Source organism: Acomys russatus, chromosome 8 (assembly GCF_903995435.1).
Source record: "Acomys russatus chromosome 8, mAcoRus1.1, whole genome shotgun sequence".
In the NCBI taxonomy this organism is placed as follows: Eukaryota; Metazoa; Chordata; class Mammalia; order Rodentia; family Muridae; genus Acomys; species Acomys russatus.
Genome location: NC_067144.1, coordinates 38,556,528 through 38,583,424, shown reverse-complemented (window position 1 = coordinate 38,583,424; position 26,897 = coordinate 38,556,528). Strand labels below are relative to the sequence as shown.

General features: G+C 36.3%; 1 protein-coding gene across 3 annotated transcripts; it reads left to right on the top strand.

Annotated features, from left to right (window-relative positions):
- The first annotated feature begins 794 nt into the window (after positions 1 to 794).
- Positions 795 to 26,300, top strand: Tfg (trafficking from ER to golgi regulator). Of its 3 annotated transcripts, XM_051150065.1 has the most exons (8): positions 795 to 1,049; positions 4,868 to 4,951; positions 10,724 to 10,870; positions 14,503 to 14,670; positions 18,686 to 18,826; positions 21,873 to 21,962; positions 24,741 to 24,781; positions 25,502 to 25,646. In XM_051150065.1, the coding sequence occupies exons 1-7, from the start codon at positions 866 to 868 to the stop codon at positions 24,773 to 24,775; spliced, it is 849 nt and encodes a 282-aa protein (XP_051006022.1). In that variant the 5' UTR covers positions 795 to 865; the 3' UTR covers positions 24,776 to 24,781; positions 25,502 to 25,646. The 3 variants fall into 3 exon arrangements, with proteins under 3 accessions (XP_051006022.1, XP_051006021.1, XP_051006019.1); XM_051150064.1 differs by lacking the exon at positions 24,741 to 24,781 and having other exon boundaries at positions 796 to 1,049; positions 18,686 to 18,814; positions 25,502 to 26,300; XM_051150062.1 differs by lacking the exon at positions 24,741 to 24,781 and having other exon boundaries at positions 796 to 1,049; positions 25,502 to 26,300.
- Positions 26,301 to 26,897: the final 597 nt, after the last annotated feature.

Here is a 26,897-nt window from a genome sequence, read left to right as displayed (position 1 = left end):
ATAGTGTTTAGTACTTTGAAGAAAAATAAAGCAGGATGAGAAGATAGTGATGAGGCTCATTTTAAATTAGAAGATGAATATAATTAGCAGTGTGGTTCCAGTGGCTGGTATGAAAGAGTTCAAGGCAAAGGATACAGTAAACACAAAGCCTTTTGTTGGGAGGAGATCTTAAACATTGGTGTAGCAGATTGTGAGTAAGGGTAAGAAGTACCAAGTTTTCCCTTTTTCTATGGAATTCATGGGACGTTCCAAGCATAACGACATTAGATTTTATTTAAGAACAGACCTCTTGTTTATTGAAAGTTCAGTGAAAGTGGATGGAGGTAAATACACAGACTACTTGAGACATTTTGAAATTAATCAGGCAAAGTGTTGATAGGAAGGTACCAAATTGATTGGATTACCAAAATATTTTAAAGATGGTGGTAGCAACCAGGTTTGCTGCCACTTTAGGTGTAATGTTTGAGAAAAAGGAAATGGTAAGGCTTTCTTTTTTTCTTCTTGTGTCACTAGAAGAAAGGAGTTGCCAGTTACATGTGAAAGCTTTAGGAAAGACAGCTTTGGGGTTGAAGATGAAGAATTTATTTTTAGACAGATAGTATTGCTATCATCAGTTAAGTAGTTGAGTATGTGAGTAATATAGTACTATACATAATAATAAAAATTGGATTAGTAATAAAATGCCTCCAAACTATTTATAATATACATAAACAATGAGAGACACTTTCTTAAAGGGCATAATTTCTTAACATTCTAATAGTTCTGCTTTCAACTTTTAACCTGTTTTGTTGTTTACTCATCAAAACTATTTTCTTCAGGTTTTTTCCCCCTAGAGTTGTGTATATAGTGCACCCTGGAGTCCACCATGAACGGACAGTTGGACCTAAGTGGGAAGCTGATTATCAAAGCCCAACTTGGGGAAGATATCCGACGGATTCCCATTCATAATGAAGACATTACTTACGATGAACTAGTGCTAATGATGCAGCGAGTGTTCAGAGGAAAACTTCTGAGTAATGATGAAGTTACAATAAAGTACAAGGATGAAGGTAAGATTTTTAAAGTCTAAGTATTATGTTTCTTTTGCCTATTTTTCACCCCCAATGGACTATCCCTGTCTCCCGAACATTGAGTGACCATTTTCTTTTATTTACTATTTGTGTAGTTCATACAATTCCTTTGTGTGTTAAAAATGTCGTTTATTTTTAGAAATTAGTATCTGACATTGTCACATGCACTGTATACATACTTTTTTTCTCCTCCTGCCCAAATTTCCACATGTATATTCAAAGTTGAAAGGGATTCTTACACTATATGTATTGAATGAAAAAGGATTTCTTTACTAACCAACTCGGAGAAAGTTGGCTTAAAAGCTGGTGTCTCTGTATCTCTTTATTCTTTTTCTCTTCTTCCTTTGGCAGTGTCTTACATGTAGTTCAAGACTAACATGTAACTTGAGGCTTGTTACACCTGGCCAAATGTGTTTCTTTGTTGCAGGAGTTTTCAGTGTGCATTCCGCTGATCTGCCTTGTCAGTTTATTGTATGCAGTGTTCTTGGGCTCATTTGACCGCAACTATTTTTTTTTTTTTTTAATTTATTTATTCTTGTTACATCTCAATGTTTATCCCATCCCTTGTATCCTCCCATTCCTCCCCCCCCCCCATTTTCCCATTATTCCCCTCCCCTATGACTGTTCCTGAGGGGGATTACCTCCCCCTGTATATGCTCATAGGGTATCAAGTCTCTTCTTGGCTACCTGCTGTCCTTCCTCTGAGTGCCACCAGGTCTCCCCCTCCAGGGGACATGGTCAAATGTGAGGCATCATAGTACATGAGAAAGTCATATCACACTCTCCACTCAACTGTGGAGAATGTTCTGACCATTGGCTAGATCTGGGAAGGGGTTTAAAGTTTACCTCCTGTATTGTCCTTGGCTGGTGCCTTAGTTTGAGCGGGACCCCTGGGCCCAAATCTGCCTATCATAATGTTCTACTTGTAGATTTCTAGGACCCTCTGGATCCTTTTATTTTGCTGTTCTCCCATGCGTCTCTCATTTAGATTCCCAATGAAAGCAACTATTTTTTACAGAGATAACTTTTGCTTGACAAATACATCATCAAACATACTAGAATTACAGTTGTAGGCTACATTTATTTCCAGTTTAACTATTGCTCAGGCTTCTCTGTTCACATTGCTGTTAAAACTTTCTTTTTAGGAGGTTACCAGTGTCATTTATACTATTGACATCATCTTCAGTCTGTTTCATCTTGAGCTTAGCATTTAGCATTGCTACTTATGCTGTCTTTGATGAAACACCGACACCCCTTAATCTCGCTACCACCGCTTTTCCTGATTTTCTTCTTATCACTAACAGCTGCTTTTCTGTGAGGACTGGCTTTAATCATGATGGTTATTATTATAGAAACCTTATGTTCAAGAAACCGAGAAGTATTATGTAGCATCCTGTGCTTCGCTCTGAGCATTTGCCTGCAGCATGTGGAGAGATTTTACCTGCTTGGGTCTGGGATGTTGTATGACTGACTGTACACATAGCATTGCTCAGAGCCTGGTCATATGGCTTGGCTGAGCTCTAGAGGAAGGTGTTCATCCTGGGCACCTCTTTCCTTCACGTTGCCCATTGTCAGTCAGCTGGTGATTAGCGAGTGCTTTCTTGCTGACTGTGGTCTGAGAGGACCCAAACTAATGTTTGCGGGTCCCTCATGTTCTTCTTACTTTTTTGAGCAGTCTCATCTGTTTATAATTACAAGGTCTCACTTCTGTACTGTTCATACATGTTCTGTAGTTGAGTGAAATTCTTCTCTATTGAATTTACAACTCAGCTTGATTTTTAAATTGTATCAACTTTTTTCCCCCCCAACTGGCCTGGGGCCCAAATTAGGACTTCTAGGTAATCACTCTACCACCCAGCCACATGCCTGACACCACAACTAAAAATTGTAATAATCATTTTAACTTAATATACTCTATTCTTGCCTCACAATAAGCACATCTTACGCTGACTTATGACTGGCTTTCTCTTTTTCTCCCTTTCATGAAGGGGAAGGTCACCAAACTGAAGGATCAGATAATAAATACTGCAGCTTCCCATGTCTAGAAGACCTCTGTCATACTACCGGTTGTTTTTGACAACTTAAAAATGTAAAAGACACTCACAGTTCACTATTCTGCTAAAACAGGAGAGTTTGAGTGTGGTTTGTGGCTTCCACTTTCACATATCTTCCTTATTGAAATTTGTCCTCCATATCCAGTTACCATGTTGTATTTCTTTCCTTTCTCCCTTTCTTTTTTGTGTTGCTTTTAAAAAATAATTACTTTGTTTAGATTGTTGTTTCATAGTCTGTGTTGCCTACTACACGCGATGGCAACTTAGATAATTGTCCCCACAGAGATGCTCTTCTGTGTCTTAGTTAGGGCTTTATTCCTGTGAAGAGATGCCGTGACGACAGCAACTCTTCCAAAGAAAAACAGTTACTTGGTGCTGGCTTACAGTTTCAGAGGTTAAGTCTGTTACCATCATGGCTGGAAACATGGTGACATGCAGGCAGACATGGTGCTGAAGGAGGAGCTGAGAGTTCTACATCTGGATCCACAGGAGGAGACTGTTGCACACTGGGTGTGTGTAGCTTGAGCATAGGAGGCCCCAGCGCCCACTTCCACAGTGACTTCCTACAACAAGGCCACACCTGTAGTTCTGATTCCTATGGGCCAGTCATTCAAACACATGAGTGTATGGGGGCCATTCCTGTTCAGACCACCACATATTATGTGATTCAAGAAAAGAAAAAAGACCACAGAAAGTTTCACTCTTTGTATCTGTATGTTATTTTCTTTAAAATGTGTTTATGAACAGAATCCCTGAGAATGGAGCACTATTAAGCATGTATGCTATACATATGAGTCCATAGATGGGTCTGCTTAAAAAGATCTAAAAACAATCAAAAAATACCTAGTTATGCTTAGTTTTTGACATGTTTGTTTGTTCAAAATAAACATGTCTCACAAGTTTTAAAGTTAGTTTAGGAGAGTGCCCCAGGATAAAACTTCTTACCCAGTTTTGTGAGACACCTACAACTGACTTTTCCGGATAGTTACCCCTACTCGAAATCTTTCCTTAGGTTTTTGAATGCTTTTGAAACATTCAGTTGATAGTCTAATTACAGTATTTTTATTTTTAGAATCCTAAGGGATCTCAGTCTTCAGCATGCATTATTTTATATATATTTACATAAGAACATGATTTTTCTGGAGAAAATTTAGTGTTTCATCTTCAGCATGATCAGTGATCTAAAAGTTGTTATCCTGGTTTACTAAAGCAGTCCTATAAACTCTTTTGCAGCTCTATGATTTATGTAATTCCCTCTTGATTTGTATTAGTGTATTTACTAAAAGTAAGGATTTGAAAAATAGGAATCCTTGTTTTCATATTTGGTAAATTTATTTGTTATGGAATTGAGATTTTTCAGTCTAGTAATTTGTGATACTGTACATCTCTTAGGACTAAAAGTAAATGTGTATGGTTCATTTGTGAGGTAGAGTTTCTCTGTGTAGCCCTGGCTATCTTCAACTCAGAGACTGGCCTGTCTCTGCCTCCCAAATGTTTAGATTAAAGGCATGTGCCACTACGCCAGGCTTAACTTTAGCTACATTTTCTCAATATGATAAATGTTTACAAGATTAGTAGACAAAGTTGATTTACTATTTAAAAAAAAAAATCTTTCTTTGATGATACTTAATTCTTATGTGTTATTCTAATTGTGCTCTTTAATTTACATTTTTGTTTTTATTTTTTGTATGCTCTAGTTTACTACTGATGCAAATCTGAAATTATTTTTCTTTTGAATTTCAGATGGAGATCTTATAACAATTTTTGATAGTTCTGACCTTTCCTTTGCAATTCAGTGTAGTAGAATACTGAAACTGACATTATTTGGTAAGTGGCAAACTTTATAATGAATTTATTTCCTGATATATTTTTGTTTGCTTTGGCTTTTCTCCCTTAATGGCTCAGAGTTACATAATACTTTAAAATACTTAAAACATTTGCATTCAGGTGAGAGTTTGAATGACTTGAAACTTTATGTATTGGTAGACGTTTAATTCAGGCAAAACAAGATTATTTTGTTTTTGAGATGAGATGTAACATAGGAATCTCTAGTAAGAATTCTGTAGTTTTAATTTTGTAAAGTCAGAATTTTGGCTTTTTAAGGTTATATTTGGGAAAATTAATGTGTTAAATTCTACATTTGTTTTATTACCACAAGTACGTCAGATTTAGAAGTAATTGCAGGATTCAAACTACCTCTGAGGTCTCTAAGAACTTGTAATTATCTTTTTCTATATTATGTTTTTACTTTTTCTCAGGGCTTAGCATGTAAGTCTGCTACTTTGGATATTATATTCCAAGGAATAAAGGATAATGACGAGTCTTAGATATGGCTCAATAGTAGTATACATGCCTGGCATGCACAGGGACCCAGATTCTAGTCCCAATGTTAAAATAAAAATAAGCTGAAGATAATGCTGATTAAAAAAAAATAAGACATTTAATCTTAGATTTTATTTTGTTTTAGGTCTAATAGATTTGCCAAATAGAATCCTTATTAGATAAGACATAACGATCGCAGAGTTAAAGTTAAAAGTAGTCACTTGATTGTGATTATGTGAAAAATAAAACTAAAATACGTACTTTCTTTTGTTTAGGATTTCATTTTTGAGATTATTCTGAACCTTAGTGTTTTAGGAAATGTAACCTTGTACTGTTGGTTTGTTTTTATGTTTTTTTTCTCCATTCAGGTAAAGCAAATATGAGTTAGGTTTTGTTTTAATGTTAACAAAACCTATTTAAAAGTTTTAATAGAGGATACCTTTTCACAATGTCTCTTTTGGCCAGAGAAAAGGAAAATACTCTGAACCCTTTCTTCCCAAACACAGAGAATGTGCTAAGTCAACAATTACAAGGAATATGTGTGTTGGGGGGAGGGAGAGGCAGAGGGAGAGAATATGAATGCAATTCAGCTTGCTTAGGAAACAGAATCATAACAAAATAAAAACAGATGTGGGTCTGGAAGCTTGATGTTTTTCTAGAAGACCTGAGGTCCATTCCTAGCACTCATATTCAGCTTTTAACAGTCACCTGTAATTTCAGCTTAGGGGGATCCAACACTCTTTTTTTGGTGGTATGGGTACCAGGAGGCATGCATATATATATATATCAATCATACAGACACACATACATAAAATAAATAGTTAAAAGAAAATAGGTGAAACTTTAAGAGTGTGAAAGAGAGATAGAGACAAGACAGACAGACTATGAGAGACTTCAATACCAAAAGCTAAAACTTGTCATATTCTTTTACTTTGCATTTTGTAAGAACTACCATTTCATGGCTCTGTGGCAATATAGAATCAAGATCCTAGGCCTCCAGTAGGCTCTATTCTTAAAAAAAAAAATATTGTAGAAACAACTCTTGTCCTTGATACTGGAAAGATGAAGGATATACTGGCTTCTTGGGGGTTTGGGAATTGTCACTAGAGAATTCATTACCATGGCCCTTAGATGGATTTAGTTTACATTTAAGTTTTCTGTGTAGTTTTGAGTCTTTAGGGCCTGCATATTACCATAAAAGAGAAAAAGTACAAGCAAAGGCAAAAGTTTTTGGATCTCACTCCAAGTCATAGTGGTTTCTTACAGAGTATGACTGCTGGTCAGATCTATAAGATACATGATATTGTCCAAGCAAGCAAGAAGCAGTGGACATAAAACTGGTAGCAAGATGAAAATGTCAGTCAGTGGAATTGATAGTATCCAAATTGTGTGTCAAAGATTATTAATAACTTAAATGAAGGCATAGTAGTAAAGAACAAGACACACAAAAATAATTAAGTTTTAAAAAGAAGTTTAATTTGTTTAGAAGTTAAAAATAAAATTGAATGAATAAAATGTACATATAAATTAACCCTACAGAATTAAAGAAGAGGGGATGGCATACACATTTATATTAAGAACTTTAAGGGTCAATGGAGAGTGTAAATATATTAAAACATAGCTAAAGAAAATTTCAAGATTATATAAAACAAAACAGATTTGGGAGACATGGTATATCTTGGGGAAATAAAAATAAAATTCTTAACTAAATATACTACAAAACTGGAAAATACATAAGATAAAGTCATTATCTTAATAAAAGTGGCCAGAAAAAATAAGATTGATCCCTGCTGAAACAATTAGTTTATATGCTTTTTCATTAGTAGTGGAAACTGGCAGATAGGAATCATATGCTGTTTCAAAAGAGTAAGGGGAAAAAAACAATTAAAAAAATCATCTTACAGTTGACTAAACTCTAGTGAAAAGTGATATGAAACCATTTTCAAAGAGACTACCTAAACTAATGTATTCTGATTCAAAATTTTAATGTTGATATTCTACAGAATGGTAAAATATGCACAAAATCTTCAATTTGAAATGAACATTGCTTTTCAAAAAAAAAAATAGATCTAGGAATAGCAAGTAGGACAGAAATAATGAACAATGATTGTATGTAAAATAAGATATAAGAATAAAAAATGTAAAGGACTAGTTTAGGAAGAAGTTACTAGCTTTAGAATTTTTACTGAAGTATATATAAATTTTAAGAATGTCTATTAAAAGTTTGGAAATTCTTAGTAGATGGGACAGAAGGAAATAAAGTGTACTTGATTGGCATGCTAGAAGGTAAGGAGGAGAAACAGGTACAGAGAAATAAATAATACAAAATATGTATAAACTAACTACATACACCAGTTAGAAGCAGTACCAAGGTGTTCAGAGTTGGCTCAGTGGGTAAAGTGCTTTCCATGCAATTTGGATGCTCAGCACCTACATAAAATCCAAATGTTGTATATCCCTGTAGCCCAAGCACTAAGTGGGAAGAGAGAGGCAGATCTCAAGGACTCTGCAGTCAATAAGTATAGACCAAAGGGTAAACCCAATCTCAGTGGGAGACCCTGTTCCAAAAATGAAGTTGAAAGCAAGTGGTAGAAGATATCAGCAGTCAACTTCTGGCCTCTGTGCACACACACATAGACAAAAGCAGTTTCTTATTGGTATTAAAAATAAAATGTTTTAGAAATCCATCTAATTAAATATATATCCTAAAAGATATATTAAAAGATTGTTATAACATTTGAAAGTCAAAGGGTTAAAAAGTATGTCTATGTATGTGCAAATGCATATTAGACAAGTCACAAAGTAAGTTGTTCCTGAAGAATATACCATATATATAAAAACTTAATTAACAGTCATTTTATAATCCTAAGACTTGGGAGTCTGAGGCAGGATGATCACCCATGAGTCTCAGGGAGACCTGAGCTACAGAGAAATCAAAATCATAGTCATGGGAGAATTCTATTCTCTCAGAAACTGATAGTTTAGATAGGATTAATTTGGTTGCAGACAAAGTTTGAGAATACATGGTAAGAGACTGGATCTTGAACATCTAGAAATAAGGAAGCAATGTAATTTCAGTTGTGCTTTACAAATTGTGACGCTGTTTCTGGGGGAGACTTAGACTTTCCTCACCCCAGATAAGGAAACAATTAATACAAAGTAATGAAACCATCAAAGTCCAACTAGTGAACCAGTGAGCTTGTTGGACTATCTTCCAGGAGTATGGGTGAAGGTTACCCATAGAAGCACGGATGAGTAACAGGCAGCTGTATCACTGAACGCCGACCCCAGGGTAGGCAATGACTCAGGAAGGTTGGAACCCTGGAGTTCCCAGCATAATAGCTTGGAGAGTCATGTCTGTGGATGGGGGCTAGTGTATAGCTGCAAACAATTATTTTAGTTGACAATTCAGATGACATGGACAATTTTTTGTTAATGTTCATGTACAGAGTATTGCAAGAGAGACAAGATTTAATCTCCTATATTAACATTAAAGAAACTGAGGGCTGGGAAGATGGCTCAGTGAGAAAGTGCTTGTCATACAAGCATGAGGACCTGAGTTTGAACCCACATAAATCTGGACATGGTAGGAGTCTATAAGTTCAGTGCTCTTACAGTGAGATGGGAGACAGACAGGAGAACTTGGAAGCTTATCAGCCATTAAGCTTGGTGTACATGCTAGCTAACAACAAGAGACCCTGTCTCAAACAAGGCAGACAGTGTTGCTCCTTGCTTTCAAACATCTGTGGTGACATACACACCTGCACTCCCAGCAAAGTGTATGCACACATGCATGGGCATCATAACTGAGCACACACAGAGGCATTGGATCTGTCCTGCCAGTTACTTAAGGAACACATGATCTCAAATTATACAAATCATTTTAGAGAACAGATAAAGAGAATATGCACTAATTCATTATATTAGGTTTATATAACCTTTACATAATCAGCCAACAAAAGTGTGTAACATAGATAGAAAAATCACACCAAATTAAGCAAGGAATATTAAAACATAACATTGTCAAGATTTTTTATTCAAGAATGTAGGGCAGATTTAAATTAGGAATTGAATTCTGTTTTGCTGGAGCAGGTTATAGGTGTGTGAAAATTTGGATTAGCCCTGTAGATAGACATTCATGTGTCAGTAATGTTCAGAATCAGCAAACTAGCTGCATTTCATATGCTGCATCCATCAGAAAAGCAAACACTATTCCTTCAAATGAAAGAACTGTTAACTTTGAAGAAACATAGATGAATTAGAAATATACATCATATTAAGAAAAATGAGCCATACTCAGATAAGTACTTCATGTTGACATGTGTGGAATCTTAAAAAAAGAAGTATGTGTGTAGAAGATGAACGATTAAGGAATGGAAAAGGGAGTGGAAGAGAGAAGATCAAATACAAAAACATTAAGCATATGTATGAGTAACTATAATTATGTACAACAGTGCACTCTTTTTTTGTCACTAGAGCTTCCTGGGAAGAGGAAACTTCAATTGAGAAAGTGCCTCTATTAGCTTGGCCCGTGTGCATGTCTGGGACATTTTCTTGATTAATGATTCATGTGGAAGGGCCTATTACTGTAGGTATTACCATGTCAGGGTAGTTGGGTTTGTATAAGAAAACAGGCTGGGCAAGCCAAGAAAAGCAAGCCAGTGTCAGTGTTTACCATGGTCTGTTTTGGTCAGTCTTTGAGTTCCTGCACTAACTTTGCTCAGTGGTGGATTGTGACCTAATGGTTGTTTATATTTAAAACCTAACATTGTAAAAATATTATTAGGGCATTGGGAAGTGGCTTGGTTGGTAAGGTCCTTACCATACAACCCTGAGGACCTGAATGCTGATCCATAGACACTCGTGTGAAAAGCTGGGCATGGTAACATGTCTGTAACTTCAGCACTGGGATAGAAAGAGACAGACAGATTCAGGACCTTGCTGGTGAGAAGCAGGTTCTATGAGAGACCTGTCTCCAAAAGTAAGGCTAAAAGCCATAGAGGAAAATACTCAGCATCAACCACTTGCCTCTATGGGAGCACTCACCAGTATGCATACTCCACATACACGGACAAATTGAATTAAGGAATGAAACAAAACCACTTCTCATTTGGCTGTTTATTTTTACTTAGTGTATGCTATTTTAATGGTAATATATCAATAAATATATATATGTGTATATATATGGAGAATGAGAGCGAGAGTATGTGTGTGTTATATTTAATGGTATTCTAGTTTCATCTCCTAAACTTAAGCAAATTAATGATTCTGTTTTAGTTAATGGCCAGCCAAGACCCCTTGAATCAAGTCAGGTGAAATATCTTCGTCGAGAACTGATAGAACTTCGAAATAAAGTGAATCGCTTATTGGATAGCTTAGAGCCACCTGGAGAACCAGGACCTTCTACCAGTATTCCTGAAAATGGTAAACTGTGAATTAATTTTATTCATTTTAATGGATTCTTTATTATTTTTGTGGAGAGAGACAGAGACAGAGAGTGTGTGTGTGACGAATATTTGGTAGTAGAGTGACATCCTTAATATCTTTATTATTCTTGCTGCCTCTTGTACATGTCAGCATTCCCACATTATTTGTCAAGATTACAGTGAAGTTGTGCTATACTGTTTCTTGGATTGAATCATAGAGCTATAGGAGGCCTGGAATCCGCCCATTCCCTCACGGCCCCGGAGACAGAGTTTCTGTGTGTAGCTCTGGCAGTGGTCCTGGACTCCTTTTGTAGACGAGGCTGGCCTCGAACTCACAATGTTCTGCCTGCCTCTGCTTCCCTGAGTGCTGGGATTACAGGTGTGTGCCATCATTCCCTGCCTGGAATCCCAGTTTTAAAGTACTCTCTTGGGCTCTTGGGCTGGGAAGTAATCAGGTGGTAGAGTACTTGCCTGACATGTGCAATGCTCTGAATTCAGTCCCCAGTACCAAATAATAAAAACAAACAAACAAACAAACAAATGCACAGATGAGCGCATACGTAAGTAGTACTATTGTGGTGGTTTCTCTACAATTAGTCTCAGGCTCCAGATTTATACAGTAGGCCAGTTTCCAAACCCTTTTTACTCATGAATTGTTCTTAGTGTTACAGATAAAGAACTTGAGGAATTGAAATGATTTTATTATGATTTTTGTGTAATAAAAACTAAGTTTCAGGTGCAAAATAATTTTAGAGTAGTACTTTAAAGTACTTTAGAGTAGTACTTTTAACACAATTTTTAATAATATGCAAAGGAAAAACTTTTTGCAGTTTAGTGGTGACATGTACTATTTATAAACAGTAAAGATAATTGGGGCTGGTGTAATTTAGACACCAAAATGTGTTTTAAAATATGGACTGAAATTAAAAACATATTTCATAAATTGAAAGTATATATATTAAAAACTATTTAACTTTTGTTTAATTTTCTTAACTATTCACATAAAATGATTTTGTAAGTGGATGCTCATAATTTTCAAATGTTTAAAACTACAAATTTTAAATGTTTAAAATAAAAACTGACAGCTTTTTTATTGAATTAGGATAGCTAAATGTAAAGGTCATGAATTTCTGTGGGAAAATGGCATGTATAACCTTGAAAGCCTTAGACTCGGATACTCTTATTTTTTACTCCTACATACTTTTGGAAGTTTGCTTTTCTCTATTCCTCCTCCTGCTTTTCATTCCCTTCCCTCTGTGCACTTCTCTGTGTCCTCTGTTTCTTCCTCTGAGGATCAGACCCTGGGTGTTCCATCACCCCAAACCCTTGATTTACTTTTCAGATTTTGGTTAGGTTTTAAATAAAACTATTTTCTATAATTTCCTTCCTATTTTCTTTTTAGCCATTTGAGATTATGTGGATGATCCTGGGTTTTCATAAATATTTGCTGATGAGTTAGTAATTTTTAATCTCACCTCTATTTGAGAGTATGGTGAAATTTGCTGAAATACTGGGCGATCTTGGTCACTTTTAGATGAAGGCTTATGTTTCAGATTAAAGCAGTTTTCTTATTCTGAACTTTGCCCTTTTTTGTTTTTGTGTACTTATTTGTGTGTGGGTGGATGTAAATGCAAGTGCAGCATGTGTGTATATGTGCATTTGGAGGTCACAGGACAACCTTGGGTGTCACAGGTCAGGTGCCTCAACCTGTTGTTTTATGATAGGGTCTCTAATTGGCCTGAAACTTCACCAAGTAGCCTAGTCTAGCTGGCCAGGGAACTTCCAGGAATATGGTTGTTTTTACCTCCCATTTGCCATTGTTGCAACTACAGGATGGTACTACCTAGCCAGCTTTTACTTGGATTCTGAGGATTCAAAACTCAGGTCCTCTTGAATGCAAAGCAAGTCATGGTAACGGTTTCTCTTCACAGCAATAGAACAGTAACTAAGACACAGGGCATAGTATAAATGCATCTATCAAAGTCGATCTAACACTAATAAATCTGTGAATCCAAGTTCACTTTTAGAATTAAATTTCTACTTTGTCACCTTGTATATTATTTTGAATCATATTCCAAACACTTTTTCTACAAGTATTTTAATAACTAATAAGTAATACATATTTAAGATAAGAGCAAATTTGTGCTATTTGACTGATGATTAGGAACTTTGCCTCACTTGGTGTATATATTAGTATTAGAGGAACAGACAAAAACGTAAGAGTTGAGATTCCATATTTAGGCAAGATTTGGTGTCTTATATATATTTGTAGGTCATTGGTATGTGGGCTGGATAAATAGCTCAGTTGGTCAAGTACTTGTCGAAGAGTCTGTGTTCAGTACCAAGAACCAGTGGGAAAAAATGCTGGGTAAGATGATGGTGTTTGTAATCCCAGCACTGTAGAAGTGGAGACAGACAGTGATTGGGGCTCCCTGGCCAATGACAGACCAGCTATCGTACTTGGTGAATTCCAGGCCATTGAGAGACACCATTTAACAAAGCAAATTCGACTGCTCCTGAGAAATGTCACTAGATGTTGTCTCTGACCTCCACATGCACACGTGTGAAAACACACACACACACGCACACACATACACACACACACACACACACACACACACACGTTAGGGTTTTTGCTGTGCTGGCTAGAGTTAAAGTTATTGCTATGACGAAACACTATGACCAAAAGCAACTTGAGAAGAAAAGGTTTGTTTGGCTTACATATTCTGAATAAGAGTTCATTGATAGAATCCAATGCAGGAACTTAAATCAAGTAGGAATCTGGAAGCAGAAGCTGATATAGAGGTGGTGGAGGAGTGCTGCTCTCTAACTTACTTCTTGCTCAGCCTACTTATAGAACCCAGGACCACCAGCCTGGGGTGGCCCCACCCACAGTGGGTTGGGCTCACCCGCTCCAATCACCAAATAAAGGTAATGCCTTACAGGCTTGCTTACAGCCAGATCTTAGGGAGGCCAATTCTGAATTGAGGCATCTTCTCAGATGACTATGGCTTGTGTCAAGTTGACATAAAAACTAGCCAGTTCAGGCTCCAAAAAAAGTAACATGTAAAATAATTGTGTTTGTTAAGGAGCTTTTAAAATAATAATGTTTTACTTTCTCCCTTTTTCTCTTCTTTTGCTTTTGAGACAGACTTGTTGTGTAGCTCAGGCTCTTGATCCTCCTATCTTAGCCTCCTGATTGCCAGTATTATAGGCATGTACTGCTCTGTCTGTGCTTACCTTAATCCAGGAATTTTAAAAGGGGGAGTGGGGAGAGACAATTAAAAACTGTTATTTATCTTGTATTTCTGTTTATACATTTTCCCTGAAGCATAAACACATATAAAGAAGAAAGTAAAACAGTCTATAGTTCTGTACTCACAATCCCCTTCTTCCCCCAAGACAGGGTTTCTCTGTGTAACCTTGCCTGTCCTGGACTCGCTCTGTAAACCAGGCTGGCCTCAAGCTCACAGAGATCTGCCTGCCTCTGCCTCCCAAGTGCTGGGATATTAACTAATTCTTATTCTAACATTCCTTACAGGATTTATACGTATCTGTACTTTCTTGTCTTACCTTTCTTACACCTTTTTGAACATGGATAAAATAAACTTGTTTATTCCTTTATTATAGATACTGTGGATGGTAGGGAAGAAAAGCCTGCTGCTTCTGATTCTTCTGGAAAACAGTCTACTCAGGTTATGGCTGCAAGTATGTCAGCTTTTGATCCTCTGAAAAACCAAGATGAAATCAACAAAAATGTCATGTCAGCATTTGGATTAACAGATGACCAGGTTTCAGGTAACAGTTCCTTTTTCTCTCTCATCCTCCCTCACCCCCCTTACATCTTAAGGGTCCAGTCATTTATATTTTACACATTTAAGTTCCTAGAAAACAGGGGAATGCATGATTTTAGCACCCCTGAAGAGATTTGTTTTGTTTTTTCCAGTCCATAGCATGTTCTTTCTACCTTAAAGAGTAACCAGTCTTTGCTTCAGCTAAATTTTATTAAAGTATTTTTGTTTTTTAAAAAGGAGAACTGTTTTATATTTTTTTAAAAAAATCAATTTTTTGGGGGGTAGGATCTAAATTGCATTTGGTAGGTCTTGCTATCTCTTCTGATCTTAGGAAATATAAGATTAAACATTTCTGGTTAATTGCTTTTATATACAGAAAGTTTTAGCTTTAAAGCAGTACTTGTATTGTGCTTTATTCTTTTATCTTATTTTTTGGTTGTCATTTCATCAGCATTCCTGTTTTTCTTTGGGGAACCTGATCACACAATCATTAAAGAATGCTTCATGTTTTAATTGGCTGTTTTTCCATTTTACAATACGTGCCATATTTTCTTGTTCTACAGTTTTTCATTGTAAAATGAACATTTTCATTAATGTATCTTACTGATTTGTGAATTTGATGTTTTATGTGTTTTTTTTTTTCTAAGAGTTTTGTTCTTTGCCTTCTAGCAGATTCTTAGTTGGTATAGACTTAAACTACTGGGGGATAGTAGCTGTTATCTGGAGTTTTTTATTGTTGTTGTTGTTTCAGCAGTAGATGCTCCTTCCTTCCTTCCTTCCTTCCTTCCTTCCTTTCTTCTTTCCTTCCTTTCTTTTTTCTGAGCTTTCTTGGAATTACTCCTATTCCCTAAACATATGAGTGGCTAAAGATTTTGGCAGAGTTTACAGTTATTTTAGTGCAAGTAATTAGCCCTTCAGTAACAGCGAGTTTCATCCTTCATTTCATGTTGGTTTTCTGCCATTAGCGCTACAGAGGTCAAGTCTTGAAAATCTAAATTCACTATACTTCTACTGGGGTATAAACTGTTATGGTTTCTGTGACATTTAATTCACTAGTAGTTATTTTAAATAATTGCTTTCTTCTGCTTTGTTCAAGTTTTTGCTACCTGGGGAAGGGTTGCCTGAACCATTTATTTTGCCATTTTTAGCAGTTGAAGATAGAGAATTCATTTGTTTTGTTCATTTGATTTTCTTGGAAACTTTTATGGGATTATTCACTGAAGAGAATTGTGTTAGATTTTGAGGAGACATTTGAATGTTACTTGTTTTTGGCAAAAGATACACAAATGATGCATTTGAAAAACATATGCACAGGACTGAGACATGAACTGATGTTCAAATAGCAACCAGAGTATTTTTTTAAATTCTTCAGGTGTGATATGCTTAGGGGAGGAACTAGCTACCACAGTAATATATAAGTGAAGAGAATAAAGTATTAAAAAACAAGATAAGCAGCAGTAATAAGCTATGTACAAAAGAGAAAAGAAGAGCCAAGCACTCAATAGTTTTAAGATTAATAGTGTAGCATCTTCTCTAAGGGAAGTGTGTGTGCGCGCACACACGTAAAGGGATAAACTAGTTAGTTATGCATTTTAATCTGGTAATCAGCATTCCTGCTATAGCAACCTAGCATAGATTATCATTAGTACTTGACTATGAGCAGACAAACCATATGCCTAAAATGATATATCAACTTTGTTTTGAAGTGACAAAATGCCTGAGAAAATTACTTAGGGCAGTGGTTCTCAACCTCTGGGTTGCAACCCGTTTGGAGGCTGCATATCACAGATTTTGCATATCAGATGTTTATATTACTATTTGTAACTATAGCAAAATTACAGTTATGAAGTAGCAATGAAAATAACTTTATTGTTGGGTGTCACCACAGCATGAGGACCTGTATTAAAGGGTCGCAGCGTTAGGAAGGTTGAGAACCACTAACTTAAGGGAAAGTGATGTATTTTGGGTCATGGTCTCTGAACTATTAGTTCATGATCCTTTGGCTCCATTAACTTGTCCTGAAATAAGTCAAAGCTGAGTATGTATAGGAGATGGCTATTTACTCTGGGGTCAGGAAGCAAATGAACAAGGAAGTGAAAGGGCCTAGGGACAAGATACATTGTTAAAGTGCATCTCTCAGGAACCCACTCCTCCCGTCCCACTTCCCCCTTCTAGTAGCCCATCCACTACTAGTGCATCAGTAGTGTGACCAGTGCTGAGGCCCAAGCACTTGTTTTAGACACTTCTCAAAGTCCATCAGCCTTAGTACTTGGTCTTAGGTGATATTTTAAGATTTAAACCATGATAAATTCTGAGGACATGACATTGGAACAGTCAGAGATAGCTTTTGAATAAAGGCTACTAATGATAGCATTAAAATCAAGCCTTCTAAGTGGTAATTGCTTTTAGAAGATTTTGTTATAAGCTTTCTTTAACTCATAACCCTTCCAAGTAACCTCAAGGTCAGAATTAGTGTGCCTTTTACATTATTGAAAAAGCTGTGGCACAGAAAGAGATTCAATAACATTCCCAAAGTCAGCAGCCAATGGATTTAGCTTAGTGGTAGAGCACTTGTCTAGCAAGCACAAGGCCCTGGGTTCGGTCCTCAGTTCTGGGGAAAAAGTGCCTTCTGCTCCAAGAATTTAGTTCCAGCAACTCTTTTTCTGTGTTGCTAAAATAACTTAAAGCAGTAAGCCATCTGTAGTTACTTCAGATTATACTTATTGTTACAGTTTTAGAACTATACAGACAATCTAGATTCTCTGTACTTGCTTCTGTTTTCCTTATCGTGGCAGAAGTTGATTGACTACAGGTGTTAAGTAGTGCCCTAGGCCTTATGAAACAAAAGAACAAGAGCATAGCCAAAGTTCTCACCATCTTAAGGAAAGGAAACCTATGTAAAAATTTCTACAGAGTAAAAATCAGTGTGGCTTATTAAAAAAAAAAAAAGTAAGCCATAGATAATTCACTAGGGAATAAAGTATTTATAAGTCAAAAGGTTTATTAGAATTATAACTAGGTTTTATTTTAATCTTTGGGCTTTTTCCCCTTTTTAAACATTTTAGTTAATTTATTTATTCACTTTACACCCTGATTGTAGCCCTCCTCTTAGTCTCCCCCTCACATACCATTTCCCCATTCTTTCCTGTCTTCTCCTCAAAGAAGGGGGAGGCCCCACAAGGTACCAACCTGCTCCGGCACGTTAAGTTGCTACAGGACTAGGTGCACCCTCTCTCACTGAGGCCAGACGAAGCAGCCAGGTTAGGGGAACAGGATCCAAAAGGAGGCATCAGAGTCAGAGAAGACCCTGATCCAGTTGTTGGGGGTCCAGCTGAAGACCAGGCTGTTCATCTGTTACATCTGTGCAGGGGGCCTAGGACCATTCAATGCATGCTCTTTTGCTGGTGGTTCAGGCTCTGTGAGCCCCCACCAGGCCCAGGTTAGTTGACTCTGTGGGTCTTCTCGTGGAGCCCTTGATCTCTCTGGCTCTTTCGGTCGTATAACTAGGTTTTAAAGAATATCATTTAAGTATGTGACTGTTGTGATTAATCAGAGAGTGTGTGGAGGGATGATGACAAATGAAGAGAGGTCAAAAAAAACGATTAGATATCCTATGAAACTGTGGCATGGGAGGAATGTGTGAGAAGACAAGTGAGAAATGTTTGGATCCCAGAAAACCACCAGGAAAAGTAAATTGAATTTAAAGACAGTGGAAACCTACTTAAGAAAGCAGCACTGGTTTGGTTGACCGTATTTAGGAATTTTGATTTTGACATGGGGAGGTTAGGACTTGGGAATTCAGCATTTCACACATTGTAGGGAAGGATTTCCAATTTTGAATTTGGATCCTAAGACTGGAGCAAATGTGAAAATATAGAGCACACAAGCTTAGTGTGTTCTTGGCTGGTGTGGTTGTTTCGTAGTGATTTATTTTTAGCATCATTAACCTAGACTTATAATTGTGCTTGTTAGGGAAAGACCTTGAACAGGTAATTAACTGACTTCTCATGAACATGTAGGGCCACCCAGTGCTCCTGCAGAAGACCGCTCAGGAACTCCTGACAGCATTGCTTCTTCCTCCTCAGCAGCGCACCCAGCAGCAGTTCAGCCACAGCAGCCTCCATACACAGGAGCTCAGACACAAGCAGGTCAGATTGAAGGTAAACTAGCCATGTGTGGAAGGGATGTGTGAGGAGAATTTATTGAGGCATTATTGGCAATGGCAGTCCATTTACACAGGTGGTCCAACTGTCTGCACAAATATGAAATAGCTTTGTTTATTGACATGGTGTGATTTGGTGTCATAGAACCAAATAATATATTGGTATGTTTCTGGTTATTGAAAAGAAAAACAGGGATGAAAATGTTTTAAATTAATATAGACACAAAGTGAAAGATTGGGGAGAAAAGACTTATATTCCCTTTTAGAACTACATTTCCTGTCACCTAAAAAGATTTTAAATAGAGACAATGAAGCATAACTTTAGTTAAATAAAGGTAGGTTGTTATTTGCTTATTAGTGCATTTTAAGTTTATTTTTTTCCTCTTCAGACTATGTGTTCTCGGTAAGTAATTTAATGTTTGGGTTTTGATTCCCCCGCCAATACAAAAAAAAAAGTGAAAATTGGACTATACCAGTAATTTCAAAAATACCTCATTAATCCTGAATGAAATTGAAAGCTCAGTTGGTATGTTTTAAGGATCTCAAATCAGCAAATGAGGAGTCTCATTGAAACAGAATTCTTCAGAGCATGACTAAGGACCCTACTGAGCTCTAGGGCACACCCCTTAACATTATTTCTGCTTGCACAGTAAGAACCTTTAAAACAGTAAACACCAGATGGTGCTCTAATAGAGTGCACCAATTAGGTACATATAATGGTGAATAATAATAATAATAACTATAATGTAATATATTATAATGTAATATTTAAATCTGTAGCACCTAAAGCAAGTGACTGAGGTTAACATTTACAAAACCAAACTACAACTTATAGGCTAAAATGAGCTGTGACTAGAATCTTCTTGTCCTGTGGTGATCCTTTTCCTGCTTGCTCACTGAATTAGGATGAGTTACTGGGGACTAGCAGGCGATGTCTTGCTTAAGAGTGATTTGATAAGAATTCTTATGTTGTTGTTGTCTTTTTTCAACCAACTTTAGTCATACTCTGCATCAAAAATACAAGAGCTAGAAACTAAAACAAACTAGAACTGAAGCAGATTTGGGTTCAAATGGGAGGCAGAAGCAGAATGCAGAGTTTGGATGGACAAAGAGCTAACAATTGTGTCAGGTGAACTAAATGCCACTGGTGTATGTTATTTTTTAGAAGAATTGTACACAATAAGGTCAGTGGGCAGAAATGAGCTGTAATGGCTACTTAGCAGAATTTTACATTGTCTTTTGTCTTGCTATTGCTTATCTTACATTTAGGGGTATAGTATAAAAATTTATGTAGGTAATACATTACAAGCAAAAAGATTAATAACTAGTTCTAGATCAGTGTTATATAAGTTATAGGAGAAGTCACATAATTTAAAGTTTTACATAGCTGTATTAGAACAATTTTTAAAAGATAACATCAATTTTAATATATTTTATTTATCCAAGAATATCTAATATGTACATATGTAAACACTGATTTAGGAGGGGTTTGGTGGGCACATATATGTATATTTATTTTATTTTCAAACCGTGACAGTGATTTTGGAACATTTTAGATATCATACAGTATGTCACAGTTCAGACTAGCTATAGTTGAGTAGCTCAGTTGCCATGTGTTGGATATAATTTGTAGCTCAAGATAAGTAATGTAGGGTAAGCTACTTTTAGTGAATACTTTTTGATATATAATTATACATTTTTGACATGGTAAAGTATTTAGATCAACTTCTAGTTATAATTTGAGCAGAATTAACAAAGTATGATTTAATAACTGGCTAATATACTCTTGTAAAATTAACAATTTGAGATAAAATTGGGAATTTCAAGTTATTGAATACCATAAATTCCATATTTACCCCAAAAGTATTTTCTACTATTGATTATAATTTTAATATCTTCAATTGGAAGACACAGGCTCAAATATAGCTCAGTGGTCAAGCATGTACCTAGCTTATACGAGGCCCTAGGTTCAATTTGAAACGTGAAAAGCCAGGCATGCTGGCGCACCCCTATAATCCCAGCACACAGGGAGGCAGAGACAGGCAGACAAAATGAGTCTAGGACAGGCTACACAGAGAAACACTGTCTCAAAAAATCAAAGGAGAAAAAAGGAAAAAGAAAGAAAAGTGAAAATACGAGAGGCATGTCAATCTCTGTGTGTATATGAGTTCAAGCTGGTCTGGTCTGCATAGTTATTTGTAGGTCAAAACAAACAAAATATAATAAAAAGTTCTTGAGAAGCTGGTTGTTTCATTTAATGATGGAGTACTGTCTGAGAACTGTGCCATTAGATAACTTTGGCCTTGTGAAAACAACATAGAGCAGCGATTCTCAACCTTCCTAATGCTGTAACCTTTTAGCACAATTCCTTATGTTGTAGTGACCCTTTAACTATAAAATTTTTGTTGCTACTTCATAAGTGTAATTTTGTTACTTTTATGAGTTGTAATGTAAATATCTGTTTTCTATTGTCTTTCTGGGGATCATGACCCACAGCTTGAGAAACTACCATAGAACGCGTTTATACAAACTAAGCTGGCTCTAACATCACTAGGTTATTAAACAGTGAGTGACCATGTTGAAAAGTCATTCAAGAAAATAAAAGAGCATTGTTACTCTAAAGTCAGTGCCTCTCTCCCTCTGTATAATTTGATAGTTACTTTTTAGTTTTCTCAATGACTTGTAATGAGGAAAGGACTATGAATCATCAGAAAAGTGTTGCTAATGTATAAGGCTATGTAAAATGACATGGGAGTGTATTGATTTCTCTTTTTTTCTCTGATTAGTTACCTGATAGATAGTTTTGAAAATGCACTCTCTGGAAGTAGTAGGCACAAGAGTTATATAAATATTTGCTTCCAGCTAACAGTCTTAGTAGTTGTCTATAGCAGAATAAGCAATCATCCTTCTTAAATTATTCATTCTTGCTGCATATAAATCCAGTGTACTTACATATTAAATTGAGAGGAAATAAAGGTGCCCTAAACAAATTTCTCTGCCGTGTTAATTAAACCTTCCCCTTTTATCTGTGTTTTCTTTCATAGGTCAGATGTACCAACAGTACCAGCAGCAGGCTGGCTACAGTGCACAACAGCCTCAGGCCCCTCCTCAGCAGTATGGTATTCAGTATTCAGGTGAGCAGGTGCTGAAAGGGAGTAATTTTTCAGTTCTTCCTCCTAAGTACTTGATTATAATACCTACATTTTCATAATAACTGTTAAGTACTTATTAGGGAAAGCAATACTTATTAATATTTAAATTGTTGTGTTTTACCAAATCAGCATTTTATTTTTTCAGTGAGCAAATATGACTTAATACAGATGATTCTGCAATAATCAGTAGTATAAAAATGTTTTACTACAAAGCTGCCTCTTACTAACATTAACAATGTAACATTTTAGAGAACTTAACATTGAACAAAAAAATTCAGATTTTCCTCTGTACCACTCATAATTCTAGGGCAGTCTTAGTATTTCTAGGTATATTGACATTTTCCTTACACATGCAGAAGTGAACTTAGTAAAAACTAAATTAAGTCATCAGGTAGTTAAGCCTATTGAAAGTATGCTAGAAGTAGCCAAGAAGAGACTTGATACCCTATGAGAATATATAGGGGGACGTAATCCCCCTCAGGAACAGTCATAGGGGAGGGGAATAATGGGAAAATGGGGGGGGGGAGGAATGGGAGGATACAAGGGATGGGATAAACATTGAGATGTAACAAGAATAAACTAATAAAAAAAAAAAAAAAAAAAAAAAAAAAAGAAAGTATGCTAGAATACCAAAAATAAGCAAAACTACTTAGAGTGGAAGTCAGGCAACTAAGAATATTTAGGTGTTTTACCTGTGCTGTCAGAGATGAGGCAACACTATCATCATCTGACCCAGGGGATTTCAGCACCTAGCATTTCTGTATCTGCATCACCTGGAGAGCTTTTTGTAGTTGGGTCCCATTCCCACAGACTTTGAATATGTTGTTTTAGTTTTACCATCTGTCTGCTGAAGATTATCTGCATTTGATATGATGAACTTCTTTCGTGTAGCTTTGGTTACAATTTAGGTACTTTTTCTAGTTACATCTGAGTGTCTCTCCACCTTGTTGTAGTCAAAGATTAAAATAACTTTCATGAATTGAATCTTAAAATTGTATTTTTGGAGTTTAAGAGTATAGTTCAGCAGGTTGCAGATAAAGGGATAGGTAGACAGACAGACAGACAGACTGACTGACTATCACAGGTAGAGCTACGATGTAATGTGCTACTGCCCGGTTGTGTAAAGGAAGCTTTGGTAGACACCCACCCTCCGTGCTTCTCAGTTGTCTGTTGCTGTCATACTTTGGCATTATATTGAACAGAGTAGAGTGAGGAGTTGGCAACAGTGAAAAGCAGTATGGCCCACAAAACCTAAAATATTTGCTATTTGGCCCTTTATAGGAAAAGAGGCTGACAGGTGCAGACAGTGCTGATTGTTGGCCTAGACTACAAAATTTTGTCAGTAGTTAAATTTGGTATATTTTTACATATACAGTAATTTTGTTTGGATTATATTTGCTATAGAGTTGATTTTACCTTATAGTTGCTAGATCTAATTGTAAATAACAGATGGGAGTAAATTTAAAGAGATTATCATTTTTAGCATGTTATCCTTTTAAATATAAACAAAGTCTATGGTATAAATTAAATAATGCATAGAAACAATAGGCTGCTGGAGCTGAAGAGATAGTGTCATCATCTGACCCAGGAGATGCTCTGGATCCTTACTGTGCTTCAGACCTGAGCTGCTCCCTGCCCTGGGCTTTATTCCTGTAGACCTCCATTTGTTGGAGGTGGGGCTTGCGCTTTGGCATTTTAAAAGCGTCAGAGGTCATGTAGCCAGGGTGAGGACTACTGATCTCGTCTTACTTGTTTGTTAAATGAGTTTTTAAGACATTCAGATACTCGGTGAGGGAGCTGGGACAACCTTGTTCTCTTGACTTAGGAGGAGTGGTCAGTGTCTTAGCTTTGTTCTAGCTGTTGGCTTAAAAATGTCTATTCTGTTGCAATTTGTGATACTTTTCACCTAACGAAGAGTATCATTGCCTAAAGAGTAGATTCTAGGTGCTTCCTAGTTCAATTTAAAAACAGTTTAGATTTCAGTTGCAGAATGAAGATAGTTATTGGTTGTTTCCTCTCAAATGGAATTGTCATGTTCAGTATAAAGATGCTCCCCCAAAACTTACAGTAAAGAGTTAGACTTGAAAGTTTTTGTAGGAGCTGGCGAGTGGGCTCAGAGGTAAAGAGCAGCTGAGCTCAGTTTCTAGCACCAATGTTCATGGCAGCTCACAACCATGAGCAATTTCCATGCATTCCTCTTCTGGCCTCTGGGTGGTGCACACACACACGCACACGCACACACACACACACACAGGTACACACACACACACACAATTTTAAGCTTTGCATAGAAGAGAGGAGAAATTCAAGATCTTATCATAAATTTATTTTAGTTCCATATTCAGATGCTACCATGAGTGAAATGTTTTAGAAACTTGATAACTATAGTCAGGGTATTCACTGGGTAAAATGCAGTGCTTTTCAAATTGCCTCTGTATTTCTGATCCTGCTCGTCCTGTTTCCTTGACTTTGAGAGCTATGGAAATAGTCAATCACATACTCTACTTGGAGACTTGCTAGCGGTGCTGGTTGGTAGTGACGTTGACCGATCTCTGATACCTTTGGTTTGGCAGTTTTTCCTCTGACCTTTTCCAGTTTTGTTCATAAAGGTTTCTTTCATAAGTAAATTTTGAACCCAGGTTCAAGGTGAGTTCAGAATATGCTCAAATTCATTCAATCCTTTTTTTTTTTTTTTTCCTAAATGCAGGGTTGTACATATTTTAATAATTGTCTTATGTATCTGGTATTTAATGCTGACAGGATTCCAGTCAATGGAGAGGTTTCATTGCAAGTAGCTGCAGGTGTGTTTCATGGTAGAGATAAAAGTTTTCAGTGAAGCAGATTTTAATTTTAATTATGTTCTAATAAATAATGAATATAGATGTTGATTTTTGTGGGGTAATATGGTATGGTTTTTTTTGTTTGTTATGCTGTACTAAGTCAAAATTGAGTTGTAAGGGCAAAAGTATCAGATGCCAAATACAAAAAAATTTAAGAATTGTAAAAATGGTACGGAGTAACTATTCTTAGATAGTATAGTGAATAATCTTTAAAACACTTGATTTACATGAAAAGAGTATTTGTAATATTGTTTCATTTATAAAGCATTTGTTGTCTGTGATACGTTTTTATGTGGTACTGTTAAATAGAACTTCCTTCCAAACCTGGTTAATAGCTACTTTGCTTTTATGATTTTTCATCTTTCTTGAAAGCATAATTATTTCACTTATTTGAGCATTTATTCTAGGAATATTATGCAAATGGGAGTTTGCTAAAGGGTCATTAGTTTCAAAGCAGTTTTAATGAAAAAACATGTTTATAATGGCTTGCAATTTAGGCAATAGGATTTAAAATTTTTTGTAACTCCTTGGTCTTAAGATAGTTTAGGCTGAACTCACTGCATAATTATGAATACGTTTATTAAATTTTTAATCATTTTTGGTCCATAGCAGTAAGACTAATTCTCTGGAAAACTTTCACCAAAAGAACCAAGACACGTGTTATTTATTTTGCTTTTTCAGCTAATTACAGCCAGCAGACTGGACCCCAACAACCTCAACAGTTCCAGGGATACGGCCAACAACCAACTTCCCAGGCACCAGCTCCTGCCTTTTCTGGTCAGCCACAACAACTGCCTGCTCAACCACCTCAGCAGTACCAGGCCAGCACTTACCCTCCACAAACTTATACTACCCAGACATCTCAACCTGCTAATTATACTGTTCCCCCTGGCTCTCAGCCTGGAATGGCTCCAAGCCAACCTGGTGCTTACCAACCAAGACCAGGTTTTACACCATCTCCTGCAAGTACCATGACCCCTCCTTCCAGTGGGGCTAATCCTTATGCTCGTAACCGTCCTCCTTTTGGTCAGGGCTATACCCAGCCTGGACCTGGTTATCGATAAGGAGGTTCAGCTATACTAATGATGGCTAATTGCTTCCCAAAAGACTACAATACTATTTTGTTTCAATTTGTATTGTATTGAAGTTCAAAAACTTAAGAAGCAGAGCATTTTTTATGATATCATTGTTGCTGTTAATTGAAAGCATAATTTGCTGGAAAACAAAAAGACCAAAATGAACATTGTTTCCTCCCCTGCTTAAAATTGTAGCAGCTTCCTAGTTATTTTGGAACACTACATGTGTGTAAAATGATTGGCTTTCTAGTTTCCCAGAGGATATTAAAAAGCTAAGGTATAGCCATCACACTTGGCTATTTACTATTAACATGATGTACTAAAAATAGAGCCCTTTGAGAAGATGATTAGACATTATGTATAAAATGTAACATTGATAGGCTAATAAAGATGATTGAATCCAAGAGTGGTCTTGTAAGTTAATTATTTCAGACAAGGAAAATAGTCACTTTTACAGAAATTATGAAATTGATTTCCATTCAGGAAACGAAATGTAACAAACTTGATTGACTCAGAAAATAAACACAGCAGGGGTTTGTTAGCTCTTAACTTTCTGATTTTTCCTTATGGAGATAAGGTAAACTACATATTGGCGAACTACTCAAGAGTATTTTAAAAAACCTACATCTTTTTATTGCAGCATTTATACTCGATTTGAAATACAAAATGTAGCATTGATAAAACTGAAGCATGTCAAAAGATACACAACAGAGAAAAGTCTTTTCAGGGAAAGCAATAATATTCTTGGTTCCCTCCCACATATGAAGGAAAGCAGTATCTTTTTTTCATGAAAATAAGTCAGGTTTGTTACAGCTTGAGTAAACAGTGTCACAAAAACATCCTGTGATACATTCATTCATGGCCTTAATGTATAAATATAAAATATATCTTATAAAACAATAATTTCTCACCGTGCATTATCTTTTCATGCTAATTTCACACTCAGTCTCTACATATACCTTGAATAGAATCATTTTAAAAATTGCTTAAAGGAAGAGCTT

What these genes read in the sequence shown, in the direction of transcription:
- Tfg (XM_051150062.1), top strand. Translation starts at nt 866, where the DNA reads ATGAACGGACAGTTGGACCTAAGTGGGAAGCTGATTATCAAAGCCCAA. An exon ending in ACAAGCAGGTCAGATTGAAG is followed by an intron (nt 18,827 to 21,872) that starts GTAAACTAGCCA and finishes TTTCTTTCATAG; the next exon opens with GTCAGATGTACCAACAGTAC. An exon ending in GTATGGTATTCAGTATTCAG is followed by an intron (nt 21,963 to 25,501) that starts GTGAGCAGGTGC and finishes TTGCTTTTTCAG; the next exon opens with CTAATTACAGCCAGCAGACT.